The sequence below is a fragment of the Podarcis bocagei genome (assembly GCF_964188305.1).
Source record: "Podarcis bocagei genome assembly, chromosome: 15".
Classification (NCBI taxonomy): domain Eukaryota; kingdom Metazoa; phylum Chordata; class Lepidosauria; order Squamata; family Lacertidae; genus Podarcis; species Podarcis bocagei.
The window spans coordinates 30124518-30147914 of record NC_138141.1 but is presented as its reverse complement, the minus strand read 5'-3'; the positions used below and the strand labels follow the sequence as shown (position 1 = coordinate 30147914).

The window sequence follows — 23397 nt, the reverse complement described above, 5'->3', positions numbered from 1 at the left end:
ACTTTGACGTGCTTTCGAACTGCTAGGTTGGCAGGAGGGACCGAGCAACGGGAGCTCAACCCGTTGCAGGGATTCGAACCACCGACCTTCTGATCGGCAAGTCCTAGGCTCTGTGGTTTAACCCACAAAGCATCAAACATTAAAAACTTCCCAAAACGTGTCTAGATGGCCCTTGGGGTCCCTTCTGATTCTACAATTCTATGGTTCCATTGTGGTGGTGGTGAGGAGGAGTAGAAGGAGGATGCCCTCCATGAGAATGGTACTTTCCAGTGCAGCACTGGACAGGTCCTCTGCCCGCAAGGAGTTTACAATTTAAAACTTCAAATTTTGTGGCACAATGGAGTCTGATGGCTTGGCAGGCAGAAACACCCTGGCTGAAGTCCCAATAGCATGTCTAGTTAAAAGCAGCTCAGGTAGCAGGTATGGGGTGTGGGGAAGCTCCCTTCTTCGAAGACCTGCAATCCCAGACCAGGTGCTTCTCAGCAGCTCTGAGTGTGAGCCTGAGACCCCCACCCCACCGACAGGTTTTCATGGACCATGATGAGTTAGGCAAAAGGAGCTATGGGAAGGGTCATAGCTCAGTGGCAGAATAGCTGCTTTGTATGCAGAAGGTCCCAGGTTCAATCCCTTCCAGCGGCACCTGCAGGTAGAGCTGGGAGAGAACCGTGGCTGTAACCTTGGAGAGCCGCTGCCGGTCAGTGTAGGCAATACCGACGTAGATTGACCCACTGGTCTCACGCTGTATAGGGTAGCAAGCTTCATGTGCTCTTCTGCTGCCCTCTGGTGGCCGCCTCGGGTACACCGGTCCGGCCTCTCCTGGATCGCGCCCTGCTCCGAGAAGCGCCGTCGGGGCTCCGCTCCCGGCGAAAAGGGGGAGCCCCGCCGGCGTGGGGCAGGAGAGATGGATGCCCTAAGGAGCACCACCCAGGGGTGCTGCTGCTGGCTGGTCAGCTGGCTGGCCGGTCGGCTTTCTCTATGGCCCGGCTGTTGACGTTGCACCCAGCGACTAACTTTCGTTTCCACCCAGGACTGATTTTGCAGAAATGAAAGTGAAAGAGGGCGCTGGGCAGAGACGGGAGATGGAGGTGGAGACACGCGTCTGCGAGAACTGGTAGGGGATGCAGCCCTGTCTATCATTCAATATCTGTCTGTCTGTCAAATCTCCCTCCCTGCAAACAGGCTGGCTGGGCTACAGTGGGAACCCCCCCCCTCCATAAATGGGACTGGGGCGCAATCCAGTAGGGTCTCCGCCCCGAGTTAAGAAGAAAGGTAGAGGGCCCGGTTGTTTTGCATGAAGGGGGCCTCTCGAATTTTGTGGCTCATGGAGAAAATAATATCTGTCGTTTAACATAAAAGGAATTGGATCAATATAATTGTTGGGTGAACTCCAGTTGTGTTGCTTGGAACCTTCCAATATTAATTCATGACGTTTGGTTTTGGTACGGAAACTTGTTCTCGTCTGTTTTCTTCTACAGTAGGTATCCCTTTCTGCTTGTTTTGTTTGGCATTTGTTACTATCTTTCGTTCTGCTACAAATATATGGAAATTAATTTGTATAGAATTACAGCAACAGCCAGATGCAACGTTTAGAGTTCCCTTCCCTCCTCAGTTTGGGGTCAGTCCCTGCCGTGGCAGTGACCCTCTTGGCGAAGTCCCAGCCTCTCTCAGTTCTGTTGAGGACTTCCCAGGCAGAACTCAGTCCTTTGCCTTGGCGAAAGGACCAAGCTTATTTATTTGCTTAGAGCTATTAAGGAAAAATCACACACACACCCGTTCCTGGTTTTAACAGAGCATTTGCCGCAGAGTGACTTACATACAAAACAGTCCCTGCCCCTGTAGGCTTGCAGTCTAAGAAGACATAGTACACAAGGAAAAAGGGACAAGGAGGGAGGAGGAAAAACAAAATCCAACTCGGGCACCAATTCTTATATGGTTGTTCTTATGAAGACCAGGTGGCACAGTTCAAGGGTGGTGGGAGCTGGGCTTCCAGCAGTGCTGACTTGCCCCTTGTGGCCCGTGGGCTCCTCTTCTCTCGCCCAGCAAGCGGGACGTGGTGGCTGCCAACTTCTCCCTCCATGAGGCCCACTGCTTGCGCTTCCTGACCATCTGCCCCAAGTGTGAGGAGCCGGTGGTGCTGAAGGACATGGCGGAACACCTCTCTACAGCCCACAAACAGGTAGGGCGTGGCGGATGAAGGCCCATAGAATAATAGAACTGAAGAGTTGGAAGGGATCCCCGGGGGGTTATCTAGTCGAACCGTCTGCGATGCAGGAATCACAACTGCCCAGGCAGCGGGTGCTCAAGTTGCAGGACAGAGGAGCCTGTGAGGTGGGCTGGGGATCAGGGTTCACATCAGAGGATTCATGGTGAACAAACACTATCTTCCCCAGCCCTGGGTGCTTTTGTAAGGCCCTGTGACCTGGCAAAGACAGAGAGTGAAAGCCAAGGGGCCTGGCCAGATTCTGCCCCCCAGCCTTTTGCTTCAGTACCTGGAAGGGAGCTGACTTGTGGGGAAGAAAAATCAAACCTTTGCGTTGTGGTTAGGGTAGAAGTCTACTCAAGACTGTTTATTATGGACCAGCAATTGTGTCCCCACCAGCCAGAACTAATTCTGATCTGATCCGATACGGGGTGTTCTGTCTACAATACGGGATTCGCAAAGTTGTCACAACCTGGTTAAGGAGAAATAGCAAGAAAAACAGCATTTCTGGTCAAAACCCACCCACCTGACATGTCCTGGAGTTTTGGGTGTAAAAATGGCATCGGGGGGGGGGGATTTTGTCAGGGAAAATCCGGATGTATGGCAACGCGATGGAAAAGGCAGTGGAAACAGCACTCTCTGTGTTCCGCTGTGAGGGAGACGTGGCTTTAAGACAGGCTCAGGCAGAAGTCCTTGCAGAATCCAGACCCAAACATTCTGCTTCCATATTTGCTTTTCTCTGCCATCGCCCTCTTGCCCTTACCTCGTTGACATCTTTAGAGCCTTGTAGATGCCCCTCAGAGCAGCTCCTCCAGCCTTGGGTTAGAACAAGGGGCTCTCAAAGCCAGTCCCTGGGGGTGGGGGAGGCCCTTGTGGGTCTGTGGTAGAGCACCTTTCTGCAAGCAGAAAGTCCCTCCGCTGCTGCTGTATCATCACCAAGTGGGATAGTCGGTGCTCCAGAAGAAGGGCTGATCAGGCACCTTCCTCTGTTCCTTGGGGTGGAGTGGGGCGTGGTTTCCCTCCTGCTACCTTGGGGCCTTCTTGTGGCACTCCCAATGCCCTTCCTCACCTCCTCCTCCTCTTCTTCCCACTTCCAGGTCAGATGCAAGCGCTGCCACCAGGCAATGCAGCAATTCTTACTGGAGCGCCACGAGGTAAGGAGGGGGCCAACTGGCCTTCCCAGGAGGATGCGGGGGCATTTGCTGAGAGCAGGGGTCAGCAACCTTTTTCAGCCCTGGGCCGGTCCACCGTCCCTCAGACCTTGTGGGGGGCCGGACTATATTTTAGGGGGGAAATATGAACGAATTCCTAGGCCCCACAAATAACCCAGAGATGCATTTTTAATAAAAGCACACATTCTGCTCATGTAAAAACACACTGATTCTGGTCCATGGGCCAGATTAAGAAGGTGAATGGGCTGGATCCAGCCCCTGGGACTTAGGTTGAGAGAGTCAGGAGCCTGCTTCCATTCTGACCCTGGGATAACAGCAGCCCTCGGGCTCAGTTTGGTTAGAGGGGCCTGAACAGCAACACCCCCTCCCATCCTTGCCCACCCCAGATCCCTGGACATGCTTCTTTTCACCCTGACAGAGACAAAGAGTTTGAGGCTGGGGTGGTCTCTGGGGGTGCCTGACAGGGAGCAACCAACACTGGCTCCCTGAAGAGCTGACGTGGTGGAAGATGTGCTCCCAAGGTTGTGTCTCCTCATTCAGACAGTGTGGTGTAGTGGTTAGAGTGTCGGGCTAGGACTTGGGAGAGACCAGGGTTCAAAACTGCACCCCCCCAAACTTGGCCATGAAGGCTCACTGGGTGTGTGGCCTTGAGGAATCAGTCACTCCCTCACAGGGTTGCTGTGGGGGTTAAATGAGGACCAGCACCTTGGAGGGTACCAATCCTCACTCCGCCATGTGAAGCTCTGTGGTCCGGTCACTCCCTCTCAGCCTAGTCTACCTCACAGGGTGGTTGTGGGGATTAAATGAGCGGTGGGGGGGAACCATGTGACCACCTAGAGCATCAGCCCCCTTTCCCCAAGACGAACCCCGGTCTCTCCTCCCCCTGCAGGCTGAAGACTGCCCCGAGCGCCTGGCCCAGTGCCACTTCTGCGAGCTGGAGGTGCCCTTCCACCAGCTGCAGAGCCACCTTAAGGCCTGCGGCAGCCGGACCACCCCGTGCTGGGATTGTGGAAAGTACATCATGTACAAAGCCCTGGAAGACCACAGTCGCACCTGCCGGGAAAACAAGGTGCTCACTGGCCCTGGTGAGTTTGCCCAAGTCCTTTTTTTTACGTGGTGAAAATCTGTGGACTCGGTACAGAGAAAAGAAAGCAGTGTGTCGTTCAACTGTGGAACTCCCTGCCTCAGGAGGCAGTGATGGCCACCAACATGGGAGGCTTTAAAAGAGGACTAGACAAGTTCTCAGAGGAGGAGAGGGCTCTCAAGGGCTTACTGGCCACAAGGGCAACACTCTGCTTCCACAGTTTGAGGCAGCAATGGATACCAGTCGCTGGAAAACCACAGAAGGGCAGAGGGTCACTGCTGAGCTCCGTTTCCCATAATGGGCATTGGTTGGCCAGTGAGAGAACAGCATGCTGCTCTCGGTGGGCCACAGGGCTGATACCACAGGGCCCTTCTGCAGCACAGTGGTTTCCCCCCCACGGACCCCAATGTTGAAGTAACCCCATCTCACAGAGACGGAGGGCGATGAGTTTTTACTTCAAAGGTAGCATTTAGATGAGCAAACAGGCCACCAGTCTAATACAAGGTCTCAATACAAAGTCTCTCACAAGAGGGTGCAGTCCTTTAAGTGCAAGAAAAACAGTTTGGTTGTTACTGGAGTCCAAAGTTGTCCTTTTATTCTCCTGGATGTCTCCTGGCAGGAAATGCTCCAGCCTCTTCCATCCCCCCAGCTGGCTCCCCCAGCAGTTAATCCTCCTGCTAGGTGTCCTTGATAAAAGGCTTCAGTTCACACTTATCTGCTCTGCCTCCCACACACTTCACTTTCTCCTCTCAGACCCGACTCTACACCTCTGTAGTCATGCATGCGGTTAATGAGAGTCACAAGACACAAGGCAGCGACTCGGGAGCTGGACCTTAATTACATTCACTGTAATGAATTGCAATACTCCTTTGGTGTCTATGACAGGCTCTTGCCCTGCCTATACTTTTCCTTGACCCCTCCAATCTTGCATGGTGTCGATGTCTCCGAAGCCATCACCCATTCTGGGGCTCTGAACATGCCCCACATTAACCCCTAGGGAAGGCCAACACACTGCCCTCCAGATAAAGATGCGAGAAGAGCCTAGGCTGGATCAGGCCCATAGCCCATCCAGTCCAGCATCCTCTTCTCACAGGGGCCAAGCAGATGCCCACTGGGGGGCATCCGCAAGCAGGATCCAACCACAAGAGTCCTTTCTCCTCCTGTGGCTTCCAGCAATTGATATTATTCAGATGCATCGCTGCCTCTGACCGGGGAGGCAGAGCATAGCCACCATGGCTAGTAGCCATCCATAGGCTTCTCCTCCATGCATTTGTTTAATTTTGTTTCAAAGCCAACCAGGTTGGTGGCCATCACTGCCTGCTCCCTCATCTCCTTTGTCCCAGCAAAGGGTGGTATAGCTGCTGACCCTGGGGAGAACTGAGACTGTGCCTGCCTGCAGCCAACCTCTCCTCTGTCCTTTTCATGCCTCTCTTGGTTCTGTGAGACCAGGGGAGCTTTGTCGCAGCAGGAGGGAGAGACACCTGTGACTCTTCACCAGCTGGACTCCTCTCTGCCTCTTGGCCTCCCTCCTCTTCTGCTTCAGCTTCTGCCTCTGATTCTGGACTTCTCTCTGCTCACTAAGTCCTGTTACCTCTTCAGCTTCCGACACCTCCTCTTCCCAATTGTTTCTCTCTGGTCCCACCATCCCTCCGTGGGCTCTGAGCCTTCTTCCCCTGGGGGTTCCCCAGCTGGTTCCTCCTGTGCTGGGCCCGGGGGTAACCCATGAAAGTCCAGGACGGGTCTAGAATCTGAAGGTTCCACTAGGATTCAGTCTGACAGGGCCAAGGCAGCCCACAAGGCAGAAAAACAGGCAAGGACAGGTACAGGATCTCAGGCAGGATCTGGCATGCCTGGAGCAGGGTTCGACAGCCTTTTATCTTTGTTAGGGTAGCGGCCGGTCCTGATCCCCCAGCAACTCACCTCCCTGTTTTGCCCGAAGGCGGGCACTCCTCCTGCAAGTACTCAGGTCTCTCCTTCTCTCAGACCTGAGTCTCTGCAGCTCAGGAGACGTCGGTGGGTTACTAGGCCCAGAGGCCGCCTCAGCCTCCCCTGACCAAACCAGTAGTGGAGCAGCTGTAAGTGATGGCCCAGCTGAAGGCAATGAGGTAATCCCCGCATCTGGAGCCAGGGCAGGCTCAGGCCCCTGACTCAGCCCAGCTGGTGTTTGTTGCAGGGGAACCTGTGCAGACTGGGACTCCTCATTGTCAGGCCCCAGACTTGGTTCAGATGATGCCTGAGGCAAAGGATCCGGTGCAGACTGAGACTCCTCTGGTTCCGAGTCCGAGTCCCAGGCCATCACACTTCCCACCATTCCTCTACGCCCAACCAGTCTAGGACACTGACTTGGTCCGCTTGCTGCCAGTAACCCTTTCTCTCCCTGCTACAGGGCCCAAGGCCAATCTGTGCCAGCAGTGCAACAGCTGGTTCCCCGACGAGAAGTACCTCCAGCACCTGGTAAGCTTCCTGGCTCCATCTCACCACCATGGGGGCTTTGACTGGAGCCCATGAGAGGAGGCTCTCCAGGACAGGTGGCCGAGTGAAGGGACTGCAACAGGGTGGCAATTTGTGACACCTGCCAAGTCACTGGAATCTCACCAGCCAAACCCTTGGACCCAGGGATGGGGAGGTCAATGGGACACATTCCCTCTCAGGCAGCTTTCCTGGGGGGCTGTGTGCCAGTGGTGGGTGGGGCCAGAGGCAAAAGTGGGCGTGGCCAAATGCAAAAGTGGGTGGAGCAGTGGATAGGAAGCTTTGTCTAGTAGTATGTAATGGGGGGGGAGGGAGTCAGTGGCTTGTACACCACACAAATGAGCCACAACACACGCACCAACATCACGGTGCAAGGGCCCATTCCAGCCACCCCAAGGCTTTGAGGGCACAGAAGACAGCTGTGGTCTGCAGAGACTCCCAAGGGCCGGTTAAAGGGCTCAGGAGGGCCACATTCAGCCTGATATTCCCCAGCCCATTTTGCCTACTGGGTTGTGACCCCCCTCCCCATGATTAAAGATCCCCCTCCCTGCTAGGGTAGTTGGGGGGTTGGCTCCTTCCCACCTGAAAGTCACCCAGCTTGGGGTGTGGGGAGGCTGTCTGCACAGCAAAGACCCACCCCAAGCCTTTTGCCCCCATGTGTGGGACTCCAGCCAGCTTCTTCATTTGGGGAGGGGGTGTTGTGCAGCTGAGTCAGCCCCTCCCTTGTCCTGACTCTGCCCAGCTCCAGCCTCCCTTTTTCTCCTCCGCAGAATGAGTGCAGCCCCCTCTCTCAGCTCCTGGGGGCCCTCAGCACCCAATCATCCACAGAGCCCACCTCCCCTCCGTCCGCCTCGAGCCCCCTGACCCCAGCCACTCCGCCCCCCACCCCGAGCCCGGTGGCCGAGAAGGACGTCCGGCCCAAGATAAAGGAGAAGGAGCTGTCTTCCCTGGGGAGACCCTCGATGAAGCCCTCTCGGCCCAAGAAGTCCTCCAGCCGGCCGGCCTTCACCTCCACCCTGCCCCAGGCCCTGGGGGACGAGGAAGAGGCTGCCACAGCCTATGACCAGCTGGCCACCTGCTCCCAGTGCAACATCCTCCTGCCCAGGCCCACCCTGCAGAAGCACGAGGTGAGGAGCGGGGAGGGAAGAGGAAGGCTTTGGCTGGGTGGAAATGGGGGGCATTTGCAGATTGCAAGTGGGGTGGGTATCTCTCCACCTGAATCCCACCCCCAGGTTCTCAGGAGGGGCACCCCCAGAGAAAGGGACCTTCCTCCAGGAGGTCTCCCCTTTCGTTGCTCCTTCTCGGGCTTGCAAGAGGCCACCGGCCCTCCCCACCTGAAAGACTCATAGAATTGGAAGGGACCTGGAGGGTCATCTAGTCCAACCCTCTGCAGTGCCCAGCGTGGAGCTCGATCTCTCGACCCTGAATGGGAGTTGGAGCCCAGCAGGGTCCAGAGGGGGGCCCCAGAGGCTCGCCACCCCTGGCTTGAAAGTTTCGTCATTTGTGGGGAGGGGCTGCGCTTCCTTGCCCCCAGGGTGAACAGTGGTGCCACCTGCTAGCACCTCCTTGACAGCGGGGGAGAGATTTCCTACAGAAGTTTGGCCAGTCTGGGTCATGTATCTGCCTGTATAAACCTCCTGTTAAGGGGAATAGGGGGTCTAAGCCTGCAGGGGGAGACCTTCACCACCGCCTCCTCTCCTTCTTCCAGAAAAAGTGTCGACGGGGAGCTTCTTTGCAGGCCCTGCGACAGAGCCCCCGGATCCTGAGGAAAGGAGGTATGTATTTATTTTATTCATTGATTGCATTCTGTTGATATCTGTCATTCAAGGTGACGTACGTACATGGATCTCCCCCTCATTTAATGCCCACAACAGCCCTGTGAGATAGGCTAGGCTGAGAGGCAGGGACTGGTCCAAGGTCAACCAGTGAGCTTCGTGGTCAAGTGGGGTGAGGATTTGAACGCTGTTCTCTTCCAGTCCTCACTTGATGCTCTTGCTACTCTGCCATGCCTTATTTCAGGCAGAATCCATTCTGACCCCTCTCCCCTGGTCCAGGGAGGATGCATAAGCAGAGACAGAGCTTCTGGTCTCCTCCTGCTATTGCTGCAACCCTGAGGGGACTGAAGGAATAGAATAGGAATAGAATCACAGAAGAGACAGCCAAGGGTCATCTAGCCCATGAGTAGGCAAACTAAGGCCGGGGGGCCGGATCCGGCCCAACTGCCTTCTAAATCCGGCCCACGGACAGTCCGGGAATCAGCGTGTTTTTACATGAGTAGAATGTGCCCTTTTATTTAAAATGCATCTCTGGTTTATTTGTGTGGCATAGGAATTCATTCTCCCCCCCCCCCAAAAAAAATAGTCTGGCCTCCCGCAAGGTCTGAGGGACAGTGGACCACCCCCTGCTGAAAAAGTTTGCTGACCCCTGATCTAGCCCAACCCTTCTGCAATGTAGAAATCCTTGACAGATGGCCATCCGACCTCTGTTGAGAAACCTCCAATGTCCGCCACCTTCCACCACTGAGCGGCCTTTACCCTCAGAAAGCTCCTCTGTCCTTTGCTGGGTTTGGGGTTTTTTACACCTAGACTAGAGCGTCATCTCCAACCCCGTTGGTGGACATCTCCCTGCAGCTACTTGAAAGCTTGCAGTGTCTTTTGGAGGGCAATTGATTGATCCATTTCTCCCTCCAAGCGGGAGATCCAGTGCATGCTGTGCCCGCCCCCACCCTCAGGATGCCCTCCCAGGACCACAGGGGATTGCAGACCCCATTTTGTGTATCTGCTCCCCTTTTCAACCCCCCTCTCCACTCAGTGGGTCCACAAAGCAGCTTCCAGGAACAAGGGGTGGTCCAATCTAGGGAGCCACTTTGGGAAGAGGCAACCTCAGCAAACGCCCTTCACTGCTGCGGCAGACAGGAATCAGCCAACAGACTTTTGGGGTGTTGTACAACTGTGTGTGTCCTGCTTTGCCTTCTAGCCTGGCTATGTATGGCATAGGACACACACACACACACACACACACACACACACACACACACAGCCATTGATGAAGGCCCCCAGACTCCCCTGAAAAAACAAATCCTGCCGTGGAACTGAGCCTCCTTTGCTCATCTTGTCTTGCAGAGGAGTCGAAGTAGAGAGAGATCCGTCTTGCAGGAAGATCCCTGGGCAGCGGCAATCACATCTCCCACCACTGGGCGTTGGGCCAGCCCAGATTTTTTGCCTCCCTGCAGGATCAGGTTCAAAGTAAAGCACTTTGCAACGCACAAGCCCCGCTCTGCCTTATTGAGAATAAAAGAGCTACGATTCACACCCGTGACTGAATGCAAAGAGCCACTTTGGGATTGACTCTGATGGAAAAGGAATAGAGGAGACTCGTGGGGGTGGGGGGCAGACAAGGGTGTTGTTGAGGTGAGCCACCTTGAAGCCCTCACAGGGATTGGGACCCGCGTCCTGCAGCTTCCATGGCCAGCCCAAAAGCAAGGAATGTGCCACCCCTCAGCTGATCAAGCCCCTATACCGGTCTTGTTTGTGGGATTGGTCTGTAGGGCTAGGCGATGCCTCTCCACCGCTTCTTCCTCCCCTAAGGTGGGGAGCAAGAAGCAGCCGAGATACATTTTGGGCATGGTGATATGTTAGCATATCCCAATATTTAGCTGCTGATACATCACGATTTTGAAAACCAAATATCGGCCAGTCCTACTGACCATACCCTGCCCCAGAACAAGGGTCTGTTTCTATGTGTTACAATGGGGAGAGGTGGCTTAGAAGGAACCCTCGGCTTCTACTTTATTGTCCCATATAAAGTTTAAAGCGATTTGAGCCCCTTTGTGTCCATTCGGGGTTGTGTAGGGGGGGTGCCTGTGGAGCGCAGAGACTGCACCAGCGCTGCTGCGAGGTCAGAAGTTGTTGATGGCGATGGACTCTCTCATCTGCATGCAGAGGACTTCGTCGATGTAGATGGTGTTTGCTTTGACCTGGATCTCCTCCTCCAGAGACAGCTGGCGGCGGTTCAGGCCTTTCAGCTCGGCGTCGGCCTGGGCCAGGGTCTCCTTCAGCCTGTAAGGGAGGAGCGGAAGGAAAGAGGGTCATGGGCCTCTGAGGGGGACTAAATAGGGCAAGCAGACCCTCCTTGCTCCTGGCCCCACCAGAACTCTCCATCTGAGCTGGTCTTTGACCATAATAAATTATCTCTGTATCCATCTTGACACCTGCGGGTGAATACATTTGCCCACAGACTGATGGGAGCATTACGCCCAACATTCCACTTGAGAATTATGGGAAACAACCAAATTTGCATGAGAAGAACCTGCTGGTTCCGGCCAAAGGCCCGTGTAGCCCAACATCCTGTTCTCACAGTAGCTAAATATGTCTAACAGCCTAGGAATCAAGATAGACTGCCCCTACACCTGGAGGTTCCATAAAAAATTAAGGACCTGCTGGATCAGACGGCTCATCCAGCATCCCTTGGTCAAGCAGATGCCCCAAAGGCAAGCCACAAGCAGACCTGAGTGCAAGAGCCTTCTCTCCCCTCTTGTGGCTTCCAGCAACTGGTACCCAGAAGCATTGTTGCCTGTGACTTCGCAGGCAGAGCACAGCCATTGTGGCTAATAGCCATCAGTAGCCCTCTCGTCCCTATGTTAATTTGTCCAATCCTCTTTTAAAGCCATCTTGGCTGGTGGCCATCACTCTGGGAGGGAGTTCCATAGTTTCAACTATGAGCTGTGTGAGAAGGTCCTTTCTTTTATCCGTGCTGGATCTTCCAACTTACAGCTACAGTACATTGGAAGTCCACGAGAGCATGCATGTGAATTTGGTCGCTTTGCATAACTTGCTCCGTTTGCCAGGAAGGCAGGTAAGGAGGTGGTGCCCTGCTACCTGGCCCCTTCCTACCTCCCTCTCGCCCCACTAGAGCTAAACATCACTGTATACTGATATATCACAATGTCTGAAATAAGGATGGAACTATGCACTGGCTGGCTTCATGGGTTTTCCCACATTGTGATTTTTGCATAGCACACACCATGATTTGCAATCTATGGCCGGGCAAAAATTATGAAAGCAATATCATGATAAGGACTTAAAACTGGCCTTGGATGCAACAAGAATCCAATGACAGCATACAAATCAATCTGGCCAAGCCCTCCCCCTCTTCACAAATGCAAACAAACCCCACTGCAGCCAACCAGAGACAACCAACCACACCCTGCCCCCACATACCTCTCATTACCAAGGCAATGCAGTAAGCAAATAGAAAGAAAACCTACCCACTTGATGCTGACACAAAACCCCACATGTACACTGTGCAAAAGAATATAAGCCTCCCCTCCCCACCCTCCTCTTCTTCCTCTTCCTCAACACTAATGTCTCACAAAAAATGTAACTGATTTGTAAGAAAGACACTACAACCTGAAAAAGAGACAAGGCATGTACTTTCGCAAACCAAGAAAATCTTTAATATAGTTTAAAAAAACCCTGGTCTTGGACGATACCTAGCCCAGCCCTAACATCATGATTTGCGATATATTGCCAGGTCAAAAACTATGTATCAGAGCTGCTTCCAGATCCTAGCTCACAGAGGATCACGCTAGCCAGCGTTCACTTTATAAAAGTCTTTATTGAGTTACAGTTTCCATTCTCAAGCTGCTGCGTGCAGCTCTACGTCTTATGGGTTAGACCGGCGAAGCTCCGTCTGAGTCTCCGCCCCCTGTGCACCAGCTTACTAACCTAGTCTTACTCCACCTTTTCCGCCTGACCGTTCTTCTCTGGGTCCCTCTGCCCCCCGTGGTCTCTTCCTTCCGGGATTCTTCTGACGCGGACCCCCCGGACCCTCCTGTCTCCTTGCGCCGGGCTTTAGGACCTGGCTCCCTTTCCGGGCTGCTTACTGCGCCACCTTCCTGTGCATTTGAACTTGGCGCGCGCGCCCAACCTTCCACTTTCCGCCTGACCGTTTCTTCGCTCCCCGATGGAGGTGTGGCCACTCCTGACTCGTGCCCTCCCTCCTGTTGCGAGCTGCCAGCGCTTGATACCTGGCGCCCTTCTTCTCCCCTGCTCTCTGTTGGTGACGCTGGTCCTGATTTCCAACTGCTCCCCTCTGAGCCCCCTCTGGACCCTTCTTCCTGGGGTGTCCCCCTAGGTTCCCCCCTTGTTCTGGCCACTGGTGCTCCTTTCTGTGAATCTTCTGATTCACTGGAAAGACTCGGAGATCTCGGGTCGTCGTCATCACTCATCTTTTCCTCTGCCTCCTCCCCCTCGCTCTCTGTTTCCTCCCTTGCCCTCGCCTCTGCTCCTGAACCCCTGACACTATGAAACCAGTATCACGATATGTACGGTACTTCAAACCGGTTTTGGACACTATATCAACCCAAACCCCTGGTTTGCATCCACAGAGGTACAGAATCTTCCGTTTTAAACCTTCAATTATACATATAAATTAAAAAAAAAAAACTTATATCCCACCCATCTGGCTGGGTTTCCCCAGCCACTCTGGGTAGCTTCCAACAGGAGATTAAAAATACATTAAAACATCAGTCAAATGTATAAGCCTGGGTACTTCAAGGCCCCCTGATGAGGAACCACAAAGTGTGCCCTTTGCAAGGCAGCACCCACCCATCCCTCCTGGCTGCTGCTTGGGAGCAAGGAGGGTGCTGCTACCCCCCAGGGAGAGCTCTGGGGTGGGCCTGGCCCTGCAGCTGTTTTACTTGCCTCTGGATGTTGTGGTTGATCTCGTGCACCTCCCGCATCAGCCGGTATTGCACCTTGTCCCGGCAGAGCTCCACGTTGGGCCGGTGGGTCCTTGTCTCCAGGCGGGTCTGGGCCACCTTGGCCGGCCCCTCCTTGTCCAAGATGGCTTTCTTCAGGGAGTCAATGTTCTTCTCCTGAGCACTGACCTGCTCCATCACCTTCAAGCAGAAGCAGGGCGGAGTCAGGAGCAGGGCAGGAAGATCTCGGAGGACCAACTCGCCACTTCCCCAGCTAAGTCAGAGCATAGAATCCTAGAACTGTAGAGTTGGAAGGGATCCCCACGGGATATCTAGTCCTGATTCCTGACAGACAGCCATCCAACCTCTGCTGGAAAACCTCCAAGGAAGGAGAGCCCACCACCTTCCAAGATGCTCCACCATCTCTCAATGTTGGAAACTTCTTCCTAATGTTTAGTCGGCGCCTCTTTCCTTGTAGTGCGAATCCATTGGCCTGAGTCCTCCCCCCTGGAGCAGCAGAAAGCAAACTTGCTCCATCCTCTCAATGTGATGACCCTTCATATATCTGAAGGTGGCTATTGTACTGCCTCTCAGTCTCCTCTCCTCTCCTCTTCTCTCTCCCCCCCCCCATTCACACAAAAGGCAGCCCATCAGGAAGCAACTGGGGTGATGTGTCTGGAGAGCAAATCTATGGCCTCTGGACCTGAAACTCCAACACTGGTCCACACTGCAGCCAGCCTCAGAGGTGCTACAGGAATTCTTTGCCATCCCTAAAAGGTAAAGGGACCCCTGACCATTAGGTCCAGTCATGGCTGACTCTGGGGTTGTGGCGGCGTACAGCTTCTGGGTCATGTGGCCAGCATGACTAAGCCGCTTCTGGCAAACCAGAGCAGCGACCGGTACCTATTTATCTACTTGCACTTTGACGTGCTTTTGAACTGCTAGGTTGGCAGGAGCAGGGACCAAGCAACAGGAGCTCACCCCGTCGCGGGGATTCGAACCGCCAACCTTCTGATTGGCAAGTCCTAGGCTCTGTGGTTTAACCCACAGCGCCACCTGCGTCCCTTTGCAATCCTACATGGGGATTATCTTTGTGGATTGATCCTTGAAAGGAGGTGCCATGCCTCTCAACCAAGCCCATTGCTAAAACCTAAGCATTGCAGTTTAAAAGAGTGGAAAGCTGGCTTGGGGGAGTTCAGAGACCTGATAGGCATCAGACATGCTGCCTTCCCCAGGATTGACAGAGGTAGTTTATGTAATTTTATTTGTTTATTGCAATTGCACACTACCTTTTCCTCTAAGGGTGGTATACATTGTTCTCCACCTCCTCGTTAAATGCCCACAACACTCCTGCGGGGCAGGTAAGGCTGAGAAGCAGTGAGTGGCCCAGGGTCACCCAGTGAGCTGCATGGCTGAGCGGGAAATCATTGCTTGACCTCCCCTAGTGTGACACTGTAACCCCGATGCCACACAAAAGCCCTAAACATGGTGATGGGGTGGAAAAGAGAAACCGGCGGTTTGCCCCCTTCGTTCCATCAACTCCTCCCTACCCTATGAAAAGCATTACAGTCATACCTCATGTTACATCCGCTTCATGTTACGTTCTTTCAGGTTACGTCCTGCGGCGACCCAGAAGTACCAGAAAGGGTTACTTCTGGGTTTTGCCGCTCTTGCATGCGCAGAAGTGCAAAATGACGTCACACGCATGCGCAGAAGTGGCGAATTGCAACCTGCATGTGCGCAGACGCGCAGCTGCGGGTTGTGCTCTTTTCATGTTGCGAACGGGCCTCTGGAACATATCCCATTCGCAACCAGAGGTATCACTGTATTCAGAACAGTGGTTTACACAACCCACTAAGGAAGACAATAACACAGTAGAAAAAGAAAAACTCTAGCAACTGCACATATTAAAATGATATCATTTAATGAAAACAGATGCACTAGATCCAATAATGTGATGCCACCTTTTCAGAGTCTGATACTCACTGACAGCTTCATTGCCCCCCTAGGGAATTCCACCGCCGCCCCCCCCCCAGGGGTGCTACCACTCACTTAGGGAACCGGATGGGGCTTTTGCTGCTTCCAGCCCAGTGCTTACCTTGTCCAGGTGGTCTTCCAGCTTGGCCTTAGCGCTCTTGGTCTCCTTCAGCTGGTTCCGGAAGGCGACGTTGACGGTGTTGATCTGCTTGCGCAAGTCGCTGGCCGCCTGGGAGAGGATGCTATCGATCAGGGCCCTCAGCGCCAGGGAGTTATTGCGCTGTTGGTCAGCCTTTTCCACATTCGTGTTCGAGAAATCCTCCCATTCTTCAGGGCTCACCGAGCTGCCGGGGGAATGAGAGGGGGGAGGGAAGTGGGGGGGGGTCACTACTAGCTGGCCTGCCCTAAATCTTCAGGCTCAGGAAGGGGAGAGAGGTTCGGGGGTGGGGGTGGTCCCAGTGATGCTAAATGTTATGAGATTTATAAGATCTAAGATATAAAATAAATGTTCATAAATGTACCAGGCAAAAACATACATGAATATATAAACCACATGTCTGAAACAGTACAGGAAAACAATCCTGAAACCATTTTGACTCTCCCAAATTGACCTCAAATGTTTCTTTGCAAGGAGGAAGGAAATGGGGAAAAGCCTCCCCATTGTCTCTGTGCTCACAAATCCTGCCTTAAGGGCACATTTGTGTATGAATAGGGTGAGCCTGTGACCTGGATTCAGGAACTAAGTATTAACCATCACAAAAGAATGACCAGGATGCCCAGGTAAAAGCAATCAGTGACCATTAATAGGTATCCTGGCAGACAGGTTTTCTGCTGTAGATGTATATATGATGTTTTAGGGGGGTGGTACTGAGCTACAGGGGAGGCAATTTCTATATAAGAGCTTGCACACCAAAGTTCTGGGTTCCTCCTCCCGCCTTCGTGGGGGTGGGGTGAGCACCCTGTTGCAACAGTTTAATAAAGATCAAGCTTACTAGCTGCTTTGCTTCTCAATATTCTCTGGTTGGCCTCTGTTATTTTTCTCCTACCAATAGAGAACCTACATAAGGACTCTATATGGGCTCTTGGGTACCCCATAAGGGAAAAGGAGCAGGGTTTTTTCTTACAACACTAAATAAACAGTATTATTTCTGAAACGTCAACAAGATTTTCTCTCTAAGGAATTGGGGCAATGAATCCATGTGGAACTCTGACGTGGCTCTGCCTCTGAAGATGGAATATTGTCCCAGCTGTCTTCTGCTCAGGGTTTTCCAAAGTATAAAAGTTGGTGCCTCCTTCAAAACAGGCAGAGAGAGATTGTGTGTGTTTATGTGTGGGGTGCCCACGTCAGCCTCTGTCCTTGGGGAAGAAGTATGGGACAGCATCCGCCTTGCAATGGAAGGTCCAAGGGATAATCCCCATTGGCAGCATCTCAACACAGGGCTTAGAATGACCTCAGTCTGAAACCCTGGAAAGCCAGCACTGCTGCCAGTCAGGGTAGACAACACTAACCGAATGGACCAACAGTTCTGATGCAGTATAAGGCAGTTTCCTGTGTTTGTGGGTACGGTACAAGTTTGTCCTTATCAAAAGAATTAATATGATGGTGGAGGATGTAAATCTACTCAGCAATCAACAGACACTTTGTTTATTTTGCGGGGGACTGACCCTGCAATTTCAGAGCTGCAATTTCAGGTGTTTCCTCCTGGAGGGAGACACACACATTTCCACAGCTGGTCAGGGTGTACACACCTGTCTAGCCCTAGGGCAGCAGTGGGCAAAGAGGCTGCAGTTACATTATGATTCCACCATATTGTGGGAAATCTTGGGGAGAAGGAAAGGCTAAGGAGAAAACCCTACACAAATCCGGAGTCCTTAAGATGTGCCTTGTATGCCTCCTTCCAGCAACTCCTTGCAGCCATGCTGGTACCAAACATTGCTCTGCTTCCCTTTGAACCACATCAGCAAGGTCGAGGGGGGTCTTGTCATCTGGGCAGCCCAGGAGCTCCATACACACTGCCCAGCCTTGCACCCCTGCGAGTTCACTTTGCTGCTGCTAACACAGCAGTTTGACTTCACCCGCAAAGGCACACTCCATTGTCTCGAGACAGACAGATGCCAGCAACAACAATTGGAAGGCGGGTAGAAAGAGCCTGAGCTTATGTCACCTGGTCAATACCACCTGGGCAACAGAGGGCAGAAAGCAGCAGAACCTTTTTTGGGAAGCCAACTCCATTGCTGCCCCAAAGAACTGCCGACCCCATCTGTTCCCACATGGGACAACTCTCTCCTTGCCCCACACATTGTTGAAGTGAAGCGAGCTCCACAAGAGTTCAGCTGCCCCCGTTGTGCACCTGCCACCCTCCTCCTCAACCCGCTGTGAGACTCACTTCTCCTCGACCTTCAGGACATTCTGGGCGCATCTGATATCCGGCGTGTTGTTGTTGAGGTTGGAGCAATAGTTGTCGATGTTAAAGGCGGTGTATTTGTCCTTCAGGTCCTGCTCCAGGTTGTACTTGGCGGAGCGGTTGAGCCTGGAAGAGGAAAATCGGCCGTTGGATGGGGAAGAGAACGGGGCAGAAAGGGGGTGGAAGGCAATGCCAGGCTGCAGCGGCGATCAGGTGTGGCATGGAAGTATCATCACTACTTGCTGTTATTAAATTTATTATCCGTCTTTCACCTGCAGAGTAGACAATACTGAAGGAGATTGTTCCACCTGCAACCCATCCACACATCCTGGGAATAGCTGTATACACACACACACACTTTTCCAGCCCTGCCCACACACTCTCCAGAATCCCCACTCTCTGCCTGCCCCCCAATGTGTCCTCCCCCATACCTGACTTGCTCAATGGCTTGCTCCAGCGTCCTCTCTAGCAGAGCGACGACTCCCTGAAGGACCTCGACTTCCTTGATCAGCTCCTGTTCCACCTCATCATGGACCAGGTCAATCCCAACGCGCCTCTCCCTGGAGCAGAAAAAAAGAGGAAAGGAGAGCAATAGCAGCATAAGAAGAGTCCTGCTGGATTAGGCCAATGGCCCATCTAGTCCAGCATCCCATTCTCATAGTGCCCCCCCCCAGATGTCCCAGTGGCCTGCAGTGCACAGGGTTGGACTAGATGACCCATTGACTCCCTTCCAACTCTGCAGTTCTATGATTCGACTTGGGAGAGGCCAGAATAAGGCCCCCAATATATTCCCATGTCCTCACCGGTTCAGGAGACACTGCTGAGAGATGCAAAGCGGCTGCTTGAAATTTTCCAGTGCCTTTTCCAGCCGCGTCTTGAACGACAGCAGCACCTCCGTCTCCTTCACAAGCTGGTCGAGTTTGTCATCCAGTTGCTGCTTCCAGAACTTGATCTCCTCGAGCCTCTGCTCTGCGGGAAGAGAGGGAGCCAGGTGACGCCCAAGGGAGAAGCCCACAGCACCAAGGCCTCTGGCGGTGGCGGGGCCTCTGGGCTCAACATAGGGAAAACCCATGCTTTGTGATTGCTTTTTAAAAAAACACACATAAGCAGCTAAACCTGACGACTACAGGTAAAGGTGTGGAATTGGATTGGACTAGATCACCCTCTGGGTCCACAGGTCAGTGATTCAATACTCCTGGGCTGCCAACGGGTGGAATGAGCAGCTGTCCACTGCTGAAGACAGAATGCTAGGAATTATGGGCCTTTTGCCTGACTCAGCAGTCAGTTCAGGGTGAGATATAATAATAATAATTTATTATTTATACCCTGCCCATCTGGCTGACTTTCCCCAGCCACTCTGGGCGGCTTCCAAGCGAATGTTAAAAACAATACAGCATTAAATATTAAAAACTTCCCTAAACAGAGCTGCCTTCACGTGTCTTTTAAAGATAAGATAGCTACTTATTTCTTTCACATCTGAAGGGAGGGCGTTCCACAGGGCGGGTGCCACTACCGAGAAGGCCCTCTGTCTGGTTCCCTGTAACCTCACTTCTCGCAATGAGGGAACCGCCAGAAGGCCCTTGGCGCTGGATCTCAGTGTCCGGGCTGAACGATGGGGGTGAAGATAGGGACGCCCAAGAAGATTCCACCTTTTGTAGGGAGGCCCAAGGGAGGCCAGTGAACTGACCCTTCTCCCCAGCAGAAACCAAGCCTCCTCCACAGACAACCCCCTCCCAACCTACCTATCCTCTTATTGACATCGCTTTGGGTCTTCTGGGTGGTCCTCTCAATTTCATCCACCAGGCGCTGGCTCTCGTCCAACAAGCGCTCGGAGCGGCACCTCTCGGCCTCCGCGCTGCTGTACTGGGCCTTGTTGGCGATGTACCACTCAGGGGGCAGGAACTTGGGGGGCGCTTGCAGGAGCTTGGCCATGCTCCCTTCTCAGGAAGGTACTTCAGGGAGAGAGGCAGTTCAGCACCTGGAGAAGGAGATTCAGATGGACGAAGTGAACTGGATTTTCTTCAATTAACTACACCACTTGTGGTGTTTAAGACAGCTTTACTTGGTCAGAACAACAGCAGCTGCTGGGGAACCCCCCAGATATAAAAGAGGATATAAAAGAAATGTGCAATCTCGCTTAATGATAAGTATGTTAATATTTGTTACCTGTTGAGAATGTTAAGATCCTAATGACTAATCTTAATACAGTGCTACTTCAGGTAACAGACGCGTCAGGTTACAGACTCCGCTAACCCAGAAATAGTACCTCGGGTTAAGAACTTTGCTTCAGGATGAGAACAGAAATTGCCCGCTGGTGGTGCGGTGCCAGTGGGAGGCCCCATTGGCTAAAGTGGTACCTCAGGTTAAGAACAGTTGCCGGTTAGGAACAGACCTCCAGAACGAATTAAGTTCTTAACCCGAGGTACCACTGTACTATAACCATACACTTCAAACGTTAAACGTGGGTGCAACACAGCGTGCATCACACCACAATTTTGCTGTTATCGGCAGGGGGTTCGCTTATGAAAATGAAAACCTACAAATGTGATTGCATTTTGCAGCAGTGTCATACTTTCAAAGTGCAGAAGCAAATGTTTGTACAGTGGTACCCCGCAAGACGAACGCCTCGCAAGACGGAAAACCCACTAGACGAAAGGGTTTTCCGTTTTGGAGGCGCTTCGCAAAATGAATTTCCCTATGGGCTTGCTTCGCAAGACGAAAGCCCATAGGGAAATCTCCGGGGACCTCTTTTAAATGCTAGCGGTGGGGAGCAAAGCCTTTTCCCCCCCTCCGGCCTTCAGAAGAGGTCCAGGAAGGCTGGCGGGGGCCGAAAGGCTTTGCTCCCCAGCGCCAGCATTTTAAAAGCAGTCCGGCATAGCAGGGAAGCGCTTCCCGCTATCCCGGACAGCTTTTGAAGGCAGGAGAGATCCGCGAAGCCTGGGCGCGCTGATGTCAGCGCGCGCAGGCTTCGGCATGCCGGCAACTCTCCGCCAGCAGCGGCAGCGCTGCCGCTGCTGGCGGAGAGGTCCGCGAAGCCTGGGCGCGCTGATGTCAGCGCGCGCAGGCTTCGGCATGCCGGCAACTGTCCGCCAGCAGCGGCAGCGCTGCCGCTGCTTGCGGAGAGGTCCGCGAAGCCTTGGCCGGACAGCTTTTGAAGGCAGGCGGGGGGGGGGAGCAAAGACTTTCGCCCCCGCCAGCCTTCAGAAGAGGTCCAGGACCTCTTCTGAAGGCTGGCAGGGGGCAAAAGTCTTTGTCCCCCCTGCCTGCCTACCCAGGGGCTTTTAAATCGCCCCGGACAGCGGAGAAGTCCTCCGCTGTCCCGGGGCGATTTTAAAATGCCGCCCGCCAGCATTTTAAGATCGCCCCGGACAGCGGAGAAGCCCTCCGCTGTCCCGGGGTTTTTTAAAATGCTGGGGGTGGGAAGAAAAGCCCTTGTTCCCCCCCCCCAGCCTTCAGAAGAGGTCGGGGGACAGACTGTCCCCGGACCTGGTCTGAAGTCGGTTTCCCTAGGAACGCATTAATTGATTTTCAATGCATTCCTATGGGAAACCGTGCATCGCAAGACGAAAAACTCGCAAGAAGAAAAAACTTGCGGAACGAATTAATTTCGTCTTGCGAGGCACCACTGTACAGTGGTACCTCAGGTTAAGTACTTAATTCATTCCGGAGGTCTGTTCTTAACCTAAAACTGTTCTTAACCTGAAACACCACTTTAGCTAATGGGGCCTCCTGCTGCCGCCGCACCGCAAGAGCACGATTTCTGTTCTTATCCTGAAGCAAAGTTCTTAACCTGAAGCACTATTTCTGGGTTAGCGGAGTCTGTAACCTGAAGCGTATGTAACCCGAGGTACCACTGTACAGAGTCGGAAACATTCAGTCCATGGTACAAGTACACAAGCCATTATTCAGAAGTGTGTGTGTGTGTGTGTTACATAAAGCATATGCAAGATATTCGGTGTCCAGGCCCCCTTTCCGAACCACCAATAATTTCTACCTGCTCTCCTCACACACCTGTGGCCCACCCCTTGCCAGCCCCGAGTTTATAGAGAGGCCTTCCTTCACCTTAGTTTTACACAGGCATAAAAAGTAAGTCACATTCTCGGAGAAAAAGCAGGTCTGCATGATCGGAGCGGAATTCCTGATTCAGCCAGGGAGCCTCTTCTCTATCAAATTGGCTCAAGGCTGAGTTTTTCCTGCACTTACATTCTTAATACAGTCTGGCTTCAAGGACCAGGCCTTGTTGGCAGACCACTTCTGTGTTACAAAGGGGCACAGAAGGGGCAAGTATATTTCTAGGAGAGCAAGGAAGAAAAAACGACAGCCTATTAATGCCAGCAGTTCTGAACAGTGGCTTAGCATGGGGGGTGCAGGGGGGGCCGGCCGCACCGGGCGCAACATCTGGGGGGGGGGCCGCGCTTGCACTCGCAGCTCTCTGCCCCCTGCTAAAATCCACGGGTTAGGGGGCGCAAATTACTTGCCTTGCCCCGGGTGCTGACAATCCACGCTACGCCACTGGTTCTGAAATAGGGGGGCGAGTTCCTTGGTTTATTGGGGGGGGCTTGCTCACCCCCCCTCTGGCGCCGCCTACCAGGACCACCCTCCGTTGCTTGGGAGATGGGAGAGGCTTGGACGGCGCCGCATTCAGCTCAGATTGGGGGGGGGGCGTGTGGCGGGGATTTAGGATCCCAGCGCGCAGCCCCTCTTTGGCACTGGATCGCCTGCTTGCAAAAGCCCTGAGGGCTCTAAATCTAGGCCGAAAGAAGACAGCGAAGAGGATTAAGGTTTAAGAAGCCAGATCACCTTTCCGCAGCAGCAGCAGCAGCTCTCGTCCTCGGCGCGCGCACTCGAAGCATCAAAAGCTGAAGCGCCGAGCAACAAACCCGTCGCCATGGGGACGGGTAACGCGGGATCGCGGCAACGGGGGCGGAGTTCCAGAATGCGGCCGCGATTGGCTGCTGCCGCCTCCGAACCCGCGGAGGAGGCAAGGAATGAATGAACGAACCTTGGAATGAATGAAAAGGCGCGAAGCCTGGAAAACCGCGAGGGCGGCGTTCCTACCAGTGGCCAGGACGGGGGGAAGGGCGCTCGGCACATGCTCAGGGGCCCCCTCGTTCTTCAGGAGAAGTGGAAAGCGACTGGAGTTCTTTATTATTATTGTAGTGTGGGGAATGGGGGCATGATAGAGGCATTTATAAAATAACGCGTGGTGTGGACAGAGGACGGCTTTCCTTCCCCTCTCGTAACATGAGAAATCTGTGGGACGCTCCAAAGACACTGAAGCGTTGATTGATTGCATTTATAGCCCACCCTTTTCTCCAAGGAGCTCAAGATGGTTACATGGTTCTCCTCACCCTCTTCTTTTAGTCCCCACAACCCTCTAAGGTAGTCTA

The 23397-nt window shown here is 53.3% G+C and overlaps 2 protein-coding genes across 4 annotated transcripts; one reads left to right on the top strand and one right to left on the bottom strand.

The window, feature by feature from the left end:
- Positions 1-1033: 1033 nt before the first annotated feature.
- On the top strand, positions 1034-10243 carry XAF1 (XIAP associated factor 1). 2 transcript variants are annotated; one of them, XM_081172722.1, is made up of 8 exons: positions 1034-1111; positions 2041-2176; positions 3298-3354; positions 4262-4457; positions 6843-6910; positions 7696-8052; positions 8634-8700; positions 10048-10243. In XM_081172722.1, exons 1-8 carry the CDS (start codon positions 1044-1046, stop codon positions 10059-10061), a joined length of 963 nt encoding a protein of 320 aa, XP_081028848.1. In that variant the 5' UTR covers positions 1034-1043; the 3' UTR covers positions 10062-10243. The 2 variants fall into 2 exon arrangements, with proteins under 2 accessions (XP_081028848.1, XP_081028849.1); XM_081172723.1 differs by lacking the exon at positions 1034-1111 and adding an exon at positions 1178-1474.
- A 445-nt stretch (positions 10244-10688) lies between these two features.
- On the bottom strand, positions 10689-22901 carry TEKT1 (tektin 1). Of its 2 annotated transcripts, none has more exons than XM_081172683.1 (8): positions 22808-22901; positions 19750-19959; positions 18811-18976; positions 18439-18567; positions 17990-18133; positions 15724-15946; positions 13630-13826; positions 10689-10983 (listed from the first exon to the last, which is right to left on the bottom strand). In XM_081172683.1, exons 2-8 carry the CDS (start codon positions 19937-19939, stop codon positions 10824-10826), a joined length of 1209 nt encoding a protein of 402 aa, XP_081028809.1. In that variant the 5' UTR covers positions 19940-19959; positions 22808-22901; the 3' UTR covers positions 10689-10823. The 2 variants fall into 2 exon arrangements, with proteins under 2 accessions (XP_081028809.1, XP_081028808.1); XM_081172682.1 differs by having other exon boundaries at positions 19750-19985; positions 22808-22844.
- Between the last annotated feature and the right edge of the window lie 496 nt (positions 22902-23397).